The sequence below is a fragment of the Littorina saxatilis genome, linkage group LG7, assembly GCF_037325665.1.
Source record: "Littorina saxatilis isolate snail1 linkage group LG7, US_GU_Lsax_2.0, whole genome shotgun sequence".
NCBI classification, from domain to species: Eukaryota; Metazoa; Mollusca; class Gastropoda; order Littorinimorpha; family Littorinidae; genus Littorina; species Littorina saxatilis.
The window spans coordinates 13,696,788-13,709,174 of record NC_090251.1 but is presented as its reverse complement, the minus strand read 5'-3'; the positions used below and the strand labels follow the sequence as shown (position 1 = coordinate 13,709,174).

The 12,387-nt window shown below is 40.7% G+C and overlaps 1 protein-coding gene across 1 annotated transcript in view; it reads left to right on the top strand.

Moving 5' to 3' along the window:
- LOC138970740 (zinc finger protein 558-like) overlaps positions 1-4,545 on the top strand; it is a 41,632-nt gene extending 37,087 nt beyond the window's left edge. The window contains exon 4 of the mRNA XM_070343241.1: positions 3,467-4,545. Coding sequence (XP_070199342.1) covers positions 3,467-4,278 — 812 coding nt within the window. The 3' untranslated portion in view covers positions 4,279-4,545. The remainder of the gene's footprint in view (positions 1-3,466) is intronic.
- Positions 4,546-12,387: the final 7,842 nt, after the last annotated feature.

Below are 12,387 nucleotides of genomic sequence, written 5' to 3'. Positions count from 1 at the left end.
AATTCCGGACCAGAATTTCTTTGTGTGCTAAGCGAATTTTTGACTTAACCGTTTGTGAGTTAGCTGGATTTGCCTGTAGCTTTGAAGGTGATGCTGATCAATGAGTGATTGTGTACATTGCGAGAGAAAGTCAATGCGAACTGTCTCACTTGAGGATATTTTTTCTCAGAAACTGTTCTCAAAAAGTTCTCCCCCATGATGTGACACTGTTGTGGTTGTGTGTGTGTGTGTGTTGGTGTTTTTTTTATTTTTAATTTTTTTAATGTGACAGTTGATATTTGAAATGCTGATTTATTTTCTTATCTTTATTTTATTTCCCTTTTGTAACTGGACAAGTTGGCGGAACAAAAAAACCAAAAAACTAAATAAACGTTGAGTTAAAATGTTAAACTGGTGTGGGCTACCCCGTCCTTATGTGCATTGTCCAAAGTTCTCACTCGTCTCACTCTGGTGTTGTAAAAATTCTCTCTTGTCTAACTATCTTTTGCATGAAATTTTATCTTTGTTCGTCTTCACTTTTCTAAATGTTGTGTGTAATAAACAGATTGCAAAGGAAGTTGCAACTGGCAAGCACAACAAAAACCTGGAGAATTCGCAAACTTTGGAGCATTTTCGTAATCAACATCTGACGCCCGCTTGCGCCTAAAATCCTGACAAAATTTTAAAAGCAAATAACAAAGCGTCCATGCGAAAAGGCTTACAATATATGTGACAGTTGAAAGAAGTCAGTAGAAGTGCAGGTTTACATAAACACTGTTGTGTGTGTGTGTGTGTGTGTGTGGTTTTTTTTTTTTTATGAATGTGACAGTTGATATTTGACAGTTGATATTTGACAGTTAAAACAAGTCAGTAGAAGTGCAGGTTTACACATAAACACTGTTGTGTGTGTGTGTGTGTGTGTGTTTTTTTGTTTTGAATGTGACAGTTGATATGTGACAGTTGAAACAAGTGAAAAAAAAGTGCATAAACACTGTCGTGTGTGTGTGTGTGTGTGTGTGTGTGTTTTTTATTTTTTATGTTTTTTTTTTATGAATGTGACAGTTGATATTTGACAGTTGATATTTGACAGTTAAAACAAGTCAGTAGAAGTGCAGGTTTACACATAAACACTGTTGTGTGTGTGTGTGTGTGTGTGTGTGAGTGTGTGTTTTTTTTTTTTTTTTTTTTTTGAATGTGACAGTTGATATGTGACAGTTGAAACAAGTGGAAAAAAAGTGCATAAACACTGTGTGTGTGCGTGTGTGGTTTTTTTTTTTATTTTTTTTTTTATTTTTTTTTTTTATAGGGTGACAGTTGACATGTGACAGTTGATATGTGACAGTTGAAACAAGTGAGTAAAAGTGCAGGTTTACATAAACAATGGAATGTTCTATTTGTTTGTCATGAATACAAAGAATGAAACACCTTGGTTTGGTTTTGACTCTATTTTTAAACTGTCACCTGTAATTAATACACTTAACGGCTTTTTACAACTAAGGTTAATCTTCAAAAATGTCTAAACTTCCAATTAACATAATCAGCATTCATATTTGAACATCTAAAAAAAAATTGGATTAAAACCATTCACAAACAAAAAAGAAATGATTTATTTACTGAACCACCTCTGTTTCACACAATTTAGTCAGAAAATAACAGGATCAGGGAAGAGAAAGCTTCAAAGTCTTATAGGACACTTAGAGTTAAGGGCATTAACTCATTCGCGTTGTATCGGACTTCCTAATCCGACAGCTGTGCTTTGCGTTGCCGGCACCTCTGATGTTACGATCCGACGTATGTAACGAATTTTTAACGGTGTGAATGGCCCCGCTGACCAAGGGAAACAACCCCCACAGTAAACTTCTGCCTGTCTACAGTGGTACTATTGACTGTAAACAGTTCCTTCCCTTCAATTGTTGGGAATAATGTTTGATATTTTTGACGGTGTGTGACCCACATGTTTTGACTTTTCCAAGATGGCGGATCGTTCTGCTACAAGACGTATTAACTTGAAAAGAGTGCTAGAACTTGTTATTCAGGATGGTTCTGATCTTGATCTAAGTGATGATGATAGTGGAGATGATATTTTAGATTCTGGTGACGAGTTTGTGCCAATAGACGATGATTTGGGTGATGATTCGGACAATGAAAGTGTTGATCATGACATTGTGTATGATGAACCCATGACATAGAAATTGTTTTTGTTTTTTTGCTTCAAAGAGGTGGTTTGACTGGATGTGAAGACAACAAAAGACAACATTCCTTCAAATATTTTCTGAAAGAGCAAGTTTCAAACTTTGCAAAAATGTAAGGTAGGTAATGCTATCTTGTGTTGTTGATTTTTAAATTATTTTTTAAATGGGTCAAAATCGTGCGCCGGGAGGCAACACGGGGGACAATTTAGATGCGCTCAGATTGAGTTAAAAACATGAATACAAGCATGCAAGTAATCTTCGACGAAGGCCGGACTTTGGTATTGCACTAAATTTCTGCTTGGAGGCTTAAAAATGAATTAATTAGTTCGCTCATAAAAGTTATCATGAAATAAAAAATGTGCAAACAGATTCAAAATTGATATTCTACATCAAGTTCTGAATATGAAAATATAATACATAATGTTAATATGTTTACTCTAAAAATGTGATCACAATTAACGATCAAAGGTTAATTACTATGATTATCTCATGTGTGTGACGAATTTAGGTCTTTTATGGCAAAACCATAGACTTACTACATACCAGTAAGAATAGCCAGGGCTAACACACAAAAAAAGTGAAACACCTGAAAGGCAAGGGTCCGCGGCAGCACCCCCGAGAAGCTAAGGCTTTTTTTATTATCTTGTAGGGACAAAGAACAAAGTTTTACTTTAAGAAACTGGATTTTCCGGTTTTATACGTTTTCAAAAAGCGTATTTCCAGCGAGAACTGGAAAGGTGTTAGCCCTGAATAGCTGAAAGAGATACTGCTCACTATATTGATCTGACTGTTTGGGGAGAGTTTTGGCCGATTTTGACGAATCTGGGGAATCCACTGTGCATCACTACATGAAGATCATCTGCACGCATGCGGCATGATTTGCTTTAAAAGGCACCACAAGTATGGTAATCAATAAAATGAAAGCAAACAAAGGACCTTCGGGGCACTTCCTCTCTCAGATGTTGGCAAGAAAGTACATGTAGTTGAGATGCGTTGCCCATGACGGGCCCCTAGCTGTATAATAATGTTCACCACATACACTAACAAGGCAAGTAACTCCTAACACAAACTGAGCTTCTGAAAAAGTGCTTTCTTTGCCTAGTTTTTGACATGTAATTAAGCTTTTATAACACTTTCTTTTAAAAAGTGAAGGCAGTCCTCCAACATGGTAGCATTATTTGCAACACAGAATATCTTTTGGTATATTTATAACTTTGGAAGCAATCTGAGGACCAGGTTTTTCCTTTGGTTATACTATTTGCTTTTAGAATGTGTCATCAAATTGTCTGTTACAGGACAAGCTGCAGCCAATGTTGACAGTGATATCTGGCAGAAGGAAGAGGCAGGAGAAGGACAAGCTACAGTCAGTGCTGACAGTGATACCTGGCTGAAGGAAGAGGCAGGGGAAGAGCTGTCTGGTACTGACAGTAACTTCAACACTGATTCACAGCTAAACACAAACAGCACAGGAGCACACTTGTCTGCTGGTAAAACTCGACCAAAGGAGCACACGTTTAAACATCTACGTAAACAAGTGCATCGGTGCTCACATTGTAGTTCTGTCTTTGATTTTCCAAGCAGGTTGGAGACACATCTACTAACGCATACAGGTGAGCGACCACATAAGTGCAATCAATGCAGTGCTGCTTTTGCTCGATCTGGTGCCTTGAAGGACCACATATTGACACACACAGGTGAACGACCACATAAGTGCAGTCAATGCAGTGCTGCTTTTGCCCTGTCTGGTTCCCGGAAGGTCCACATGTTGACACACACAGGGGAACGACCACATAAGTGCGGTCAATGCAGTGCTGCTTTTACCCGGTCTGGTTCCCTGAAGGACCACATGTTCACACACACAGGTGAGCGACCACATAAGTGCCATCAATGCAGTGCTGGTTTTGCTCGATCTGGTGCCTTGAACATACACATGTTGACACACACTGGTGAACGACCTCATGAGTGTTGTCGGTGCAATGCTGCTTTTGCTCATTCAGGTTCCCTGAAGAACCACATGTTGACACACACAGGTGAGCGACCACATAAGTGCAATCAATGCAGTGCTGCTTTTTCTGGATGTTACGTTTCAATATATCACAAAAGGTGATTATGAACGGTTAGTTACTACTAACTAACTAACCACACCATGATCCACTCTCGCAGTCATACAACAAAGATAGAATCAACAAAAGTATAAGTTTCAGACGCCTGTTTATATATTATCACGCCACCTCCCTCGAGACTTCACTCCAAAAGATGTTTTTACGTTCAAAACGTAAACAAGGGGTCACTGACAAAAATGCCAGTTAAAGTTTAGAAAATGATAACACGCTGATCCCGTGTATAGATAGAAAAGTTACTGATCTGCCTAAAAGCGCTGGTTAATGCAGGTGTCACACACCCCACGTTGTCACCACTCAAAAGAAATCACAAATATAAAAGATGACAAGGTGGTATACAGGGTGCAACGACATGGTGCACTTACCTTTTTGCCACTGAGTGGGTGACCCGTAAATAGTCTATCTCCACAACTGCTCCGTTGAATGAAGTGCCGGCTGGCGTGGAAACGAAGCAGGGAATAGTGGAGATATCAGGTGCCTCACTCAGTCGCTGAAGATCCTCCCACGTAGTCTACCAGAAAATAGCAGACATGTAGAATGGTAGGATGACGACAGCAACCACCAGTACACCAGAACACCAGGATACAGCCGAGGTTCCGGTTACAGCATACCCGCAACAGCAGATGAGCAGATAAGAAGAAGGCTCAACAGCCTAATGTAAGTAGCTCTCCTTTAAGCGAATCCGCTCCCTTTTGAATGGCTTTTGTTTGACGAAAATACCGCCATCCCCTTCTTGCTGAAGTACTTTATGCGTGGGAAAAATCCCCCGCTCAGCCAAGAATCAAAACCTGACAACCTTGTTGCCAGCACAGGTAAAACAGCGAAAAGTGTCCTCTCCTTCGTAGTTCCTGAAGCCCTACTGTACTTGCAGAACGGCACGCTGACTTAAAATAATATATCACCACGTGTAGAAGACCATCTAACTTTAGGATGGAGGAAGAACGATCCTTCTCTGTCGCTGCCCTGTGTTCAAGTGTCCTCTCATGTCTTCCCCAAACAACCTTGAAAAAACATCACGTGACTCCACGTGTCCCGTATCCAGTTCAGTCACAGTCGATTTCGCCAAGCAAGCAAAATCACGCACGTGGAACCCCTGTATTAAAATATCACCCCTCGCATGCCAGCCAGGCGTGCAGGAAAACGTATTTCCCGTGCTAAGCTCGGTCAGCAGAAAATAGCCTGTACAAGCACAGGCGCTTTTCGTCGTAATTTGAGAAAGGCACCCCACAGAGTGTTCCTTTCTCGATCCATGTCACTAAATCGTGACACTCGATCTTTTTCCTTGAAGAAACATATGTTCACACACACACACAGGAGAACAACCACATAAATGTGGTCAATGCAATGCTGCATTTGCTCGATCTGGTTCCCCGAAGGACCACATGTTGACACACACAGCTGAGTGACCACCTAAGTGCGATCAATGCAGTGCTGCTTTCACAGCTAATTCTGGTTCCTTGAAGAAACATACACACACACACACACACACACACACACACACACACACACACACACACACACACACACACACACACACACACACACACACACACACAGGGGAAAGACCACATAAGTGCGGTCAATGCAGTTCTGCTTTTTCTGAGTCTGGTTCCTTGAAGAAACATATGTTGACACACACAGGTGAACGACCTCATTAGTGTTGTCAGAGCAGTGCTGCATTTGCTCAGTTTGGTAACCTGAAGACACACATGTTGACACACGCAGGTGAACGACCTCATCAGTGTTGTCAGTACAATGCTGCTTTTGCTCATTGAGGTTCCCTGAAGAACCACACGTTGACACACACAGGTGAGCAACCACATCAGTGTAATGCTGCTTTTGCTAATTCTGGTTCCCTTAAATACACATGTTCACACACACAGGTGAACGACCACATCAATGTAATCAGTGCAGTGCTTCTTTTGCCCTGTTAGGTTCCCTGAAGAAACATGTGTTCAAGCTGCGCGTCGCTCGATCCTTGTTAGTCCCAGAACCCCAGCCTAATTTTTCTAGCATTTTTGAAATTAGGTTTAGGTTTTGTTTTTGGCAGGTGTGTTAAATCATCAGGGTACCCATGCCCATTTTTCTGACTTTAGAATATATTTTGGTTAGGTTCTGCAAGTCGTTTCCACGCCTGGGAGTGCTGCGCAATTTTTGTCAGTAATCTAAATACTTGAGGGATCATTACACCCCCGGTATAGGGGTGTGTATAGGTTTCGGTCGATGTGTTTGTGTTCGCATATAGATCTCAAGAATGAACGGACCGATCGTCACCAAACTTGGTGAACAGGTTCTATACATTCCTGAGACGGTCCTTACAAAAATTGGGACCAGTCAAACACACGGTTAGGGAGTTATTGGTGGATTAAGATTCTACAAGGACTTATAGAGTGACATATTAATGGTCAAAGGGAAATAACCTTCTCAGTTGGTGGCAGTGAGAATGGTTATTTCCCTTTGACCAACGGGGGTGTTTTTCCTACCTCGAAGGAATTTCTTGTTTTGTATGTACCCCCCGCGGGTTAGGGGGAAGAATTTACCCGATGCTCCCCAGCATGTCGTAAGAGGCGACTAACGGATTCTGTTTCTCCTTTTACCCTTGTTAAGTGTTTCTTGTATAGAATATAGTCAATGTTTGTAAAGATTTTAGTCAAGCAGTATGTAAGAAATGTTAAGTCCTTTGTACTGGAAACTTGCATTCTTCCAGTAAAGGTCATATATTGTACTACGTTGCAAGCCCCTGGAGCAAATTTTTGATTTGTGCTTTTGTGAACAAGAAACAATTGACAAGTGGCTCTATCCCATCTCCCCCCTTTCCCCGTCGCGATATAACCTTCGTGGTTGAAAACGACGTTAAACACCAAATAAAGAAAGAATGTTGTTCATGAGTGCAACAACACGCGATTGTTGCTTTTCTGGTTCAATACCATCCCTGTTTAAAATCTTACTGAAGAGCAAACATTTTGATAAGTGTGTATAAATGTTAAAAACGGATGAACGGAAACATCCTGCATTCGAACGGAAACATCCGGTGTATGAACGGAATCAGTTGACAAACCGTGTGAATAGGATTACAGAAAGCTGCAGGAAGGCCTGGGTGACCCTGGCTGTGTGCGGGCGAGCGTTGTCTTGCTGCAGAACACAGTTTCTGCGCGCCTGGAAAAAGGGCACAACATGAGGCTGTAGGATCTGGTCAATATAACGCTGTGCTGCCCGTCGCGATATAACCTTGAACGGTTGAAAACGACGTTAAACACCAAATAAAGAAAGAAAGAAAGCTGTGCTGTGATGCCGTTTCCCGGACTTAGGACCAAGATTGTTGAAAAACACAGGTCCCAGGGATTGGTTGAGGCCGATTCCACCCCAGACCATGACGTTTGGTCCACCCTGGGCATTGTGTTCCATGACACAGTCACCAGCATAGTGTTCACCTCTTCTTCGCCACACTCTGACACGCCCATCAACATGACTAATGCAAAAACGGCTCTCATCGGTGAACAGAATGTTTCGCCATTGTCTCCAGTTCCAGTTGATGTGATCCTGGGCCCACTGCTGGCGCGCCATGCGATGTCTCTGAGTGAGGACTGGTCCTCTAGCTGGACGGCAGTTTTGGATGTCTCGCTCAGCAAGTCTTCGGCGTATTTTCTGGCCACTGATAGGTCTCTGGTGGTTACCGACGGTGTTCCTGACTGTTTCATTGGCTGTGTGGAATCGGTTTCTTAAATGATGACGCAGGATGACGCAGGATCTGGCGATCTTGTCTCTGTGTGGTAACGCGAGGTCTTCCACTTCGTTGTGTATCAGCAGTGCTTCCAGTGTTGACAAAACGTTGCTGAAGGCGATATACTGTTGACAGATGCACATTGAAAGCGACTGCTACCGCTTCTGGGTCATCACCAGCCGATAATCGACCCACTGCCCTCTTGCGTTGTTCTGGTGTCAATCTTGGCATCTTGACTCTTTCAAAAGTTAGACTGGCAGTAAGCGTGCCATGGTCTCTTTTTATTATATTTAGTCAAGTTTTGACTAAATATTTTAACATCGAGGGGGAATCGAAACGAGGGTCGTGGTGTATGTGCGTGTGTGTGTGTGTGTGTGTGTCTGTGTGTGTGTGTGTGTGTGTAGAGCGATTCAGACTAAACTACTGGACCGATCTTTATGAAATTTGACATGAGAGTTCCTGGGTATGAAATCCCCGAACGTTTTTTTCATATTTTTGATAAATGTCTTTGATGACGTCATATCCGGCTTTTCGTGAAAGTTGAGGCGGCACTGTCACGCCCTCATTTTTCAACCAAATTGGTTGAAATTTTGGTCAAGTAATCTTCGACGAAGCCCGGACTTCGGTATTGCATTTCAGCTTGGTGGCTTAAAAATTAATTAATGACTTTGGTCATTAAAAATCTGAAAATTGTAAAACAATATAAAAATTTATAAAACGATCCAAATTTACGTTTATCTTATTCTCCATCATTTGCTGATTCCCAAAACATATAAATATGTTATATTCGGATTAAAAACAAGCTCTGAAAATTAAATATATAAAAATTATTATCAAAATTAAATTGTCCAAATCAATTTAAAAACACTTTCATCTTATTCCTTGTCGGTTCCTGATTCCAAAAACATATAGATATGATATGTTTGGATTAAAAACACGCTCAGAAAGTTAAAACAAAGAGAGGTACAGAAACGCGTGCTATCCTTCTTAGCGTAACTACTACCCTGCTCTTCTTGTCAATTTCACTGCCTTTGCCATGAGCGCTGGACTGACGATGCTACGAGTATACGGTCTTGCTGAAAAATGGCATTGCGTTCAGTTTCATTCTGTGAGTTCAACAGCTACTTGACTAAATATTGTATTTTCGCCTTTCGCGACTTGTTACTAATGCATCAGTGAACACATCTCACACATGAGGTTAAAATTCCCCTACTCCGCTTGCACGTGCTGTAAGCGCGCATCATGTGTTTCATGTGGAAACTGCTTGTCCGGTGCGTTGAGACAGCAGCAATGGGAAAATATTCACACAACAGCTTTCTTACACATGACTGCATAGTGCATCTATATCCCAAAAATTGTCACTCTCAGATTAACTGCGTTTTTTTTTAATCAAAATATCAAAAAATAATTCGCGTTTCTTTTGTTGCTCGGTATGTTATAAGAGTTTGCATGAAGAAGGAATTGTATATGTGAAACATTTAGTAGAATTATTTCCTAATGTTAAAAGTGATATATTTTGTTGTATTGTGGAATTGTATCCGCTGTGAAAAGTTATCAGAAGAAATTGAATTTTAAGACATTGAATTGTCAGCATGAATCGGTGGATAGTAGAGTGTGGTGAGTGATAAAAAAAGGAAACCAGGTTGTGATGAAGGTGTTTGTGCAGTCTAACTTTATTCCATCCGCGGTTTGAAAATGGAATAGCACCAGTGAAAGTAATATGAATTGGAAATTAATTTTTTTGAAACCCTTTCAAAGTAATGTTGATGTAAGTTTAAGGTGGTTTCAGCTGCGACTCTTCCACCGGATTCTACCTTGTAATAAATATTTATATTTGTGTAAAATTAAAAATTCACCGTTTTGCACATTTTGCGGGTATCATGAAGAGACAATTTTTCACTTATTTGGGGAATGTATGATTGTTAAAACCTTCTGGATTAAATTGAATAATTTATTGCACAAAGAATGTTTACATTGTGAACATTTGACTTTTTCAAAAGGATTGATATTTGGAAATGATGATAATGTGAACACTGATAATGTTTTAGATTTGATTATTCTTTTAGGAAAATATTATATTTATAAATGTAAACTTCAGGGCTCAGTTCCACTTTTGATTGGTTTTTTTTAAAATATTAAAACAAAGATATTATATTGAAAAGAAATAGAATTTTATCAGGAATAGAAATTTTGAATTTTTGTCATAGTGGTTACCCTATGCGAATATATGTTAGGTTATTGACCAAGGCGAAGTGTCCATTTCAGCTTCACTTTTTCCACAGTTTAAAATTGTAGGTTTTTATAAGACTTTAGGCAAGAGTGTGTGTGTATGTCTTATGTCCGTCTCCTTGTCTTATCCTCTTACCTGTCCAGTGTCACCCTGTCCAATCTTATGGGTGTAGGCCTGTAGGGGTGTCTTGTATTTTAGTGACTTGATTATTGTTGGGTGGAACTTCAAGAAGAATCTAGTACAGTAAAATCTCCCACTAACGACCTTGAAAATGTCCAGAGAAATCGGTCGTAAAAAGGAGGGGTCTTTATTGAAAGTTTGGGAGGTTTTAATTTTTTTGACAGGGGAGGCAACTGTTGTGCAGTTAAGTCTTTTTGATTTTCCATAGTTATGTCCCTTGGGATTTGGGTTCGTTATACCATTTTTGCTCCCATTTGAACACGCACACACAGACACACACTGTGACACACACACACAGAGAGAATTAAACACAATGAGACTGCGAAATCTGTGGTATCATACGTGTATGTAGTTATACATGTCTTAAGAGTATCATGTACAAGTTGACTGGTAAAACACAGTTAAAAAAAGTTCCAGGTAAAACGGAATAAGTTTAAATTGACGGTTCCTTTCATTTCTTTCTATGACTTTGATCCTGTCTTCTAGCGTCAACAGTTTTCGTTTTTTTTGTTGGAGTCGCCATGTTAACACACAACCTCTCAAAATGTAAAATGAAGTTGAACTAAGACAGAGCGCTTTGACACAAAACAACTCACAAGCTCAAGTCAAGGGGAGTGTTTCCATTGTTTATTCAGGATTGTTCATCTACACAGGTGGTGAGCACAAAATCATAGAATACGTACGCAAACAAACTTGCCAAAAAGAACGTCATGGCGGCCGGGTAGGCGGCGGGCAATATTGACGCCTTCATTATTGAGTTGTTCAAACTGCGCCTACCAACACCTTCCTCTCCCTTTCTCTCCCCTCCCCTCCAACCCCCTTCCCCTACTTCAAGGGCAGTCATTCAATTGTGACAGCAAAAGGTGAGAAGAGGACAGCCGTTGGCCGTACAGCGGTAGGCCACTCGACCTGCACGCACCGCTGACCACAGACCACCACTCCTGACTCTTGATGCGTGACTAATCGTGTGCGTGTGCTGGGCAATTACGAACTTTGACACTCGCTGATAAAAAGGTCAAAGTCGTTATTGACCCTTTGATATTAGGTCGGTCATCTGAAACCGGAGGTCGTCGTTCTTGGGAGGTTAGTTATATAGTAAAAAGGCATCTGTGCCGAGAAATTCGGTCGGCAAAAGGAGGGGGTCGTTCTTGGGAGAGGTCGTTACGGGAGGTTCCACTGTATTTGTATTATTATCTAAGAGTGTATACATTATTATGTATGTATGTATGTATGGGGCGATTTATATAGCGCTTGACGGTTCTCTAAGCGCTTTATATATTAATTTCTGCCGTGTGAAATGGTATTTTTTACTAAATATATTACGCATTGACATCGGCCAGTAAATCTCAAGCCAATTAAGGCGAATATTTACTTTTTACGGCCTATTATTCCAAGTCACACGGGTATTTGATGGACATTTGTATCTATGCCTATACAATTTTGCCAGGAAAGACCCTTTTGTCACCGTCGCGATATAACCTTCGTGATTGAAAACGACGTTAAACACCAAATAAAGAAAGAAAGAAAGACCCTTTTGTCAATCGTGAGATCTTTAACGTGCACACCCCAATGTAGTGTACACGAAGGGACCTCGGTTGTTCGTCTCATCCGAAAGACTAGCACTTGAACCCACCACCTAGGTTAGGAAAGGGGGGAGAAAATTGCTAACGCCCTGACCCAGGGTCGAACTCGCAACCTCTCGCTTCCGAGGCAAGTGCGTTTACCACTCGGCCACCCAGTCCATTAATGATACCACCGCCAGCATTACCACTCTCTATCTCTCTCTCTCACTCTCTGTTTTTATCAGAATTGTACATCGAACTCAGAAGAAGAAGAAGAATCAGAATAGTAATCTGCATGTTATGTTATGCTCCGGCCTTACTTGTAGGCGAACGATACATGTATGTCCGTCTGTCTGTTATGTCCTTATGTTGTTAATATATGTCTTGTATACTTGCCATTTAC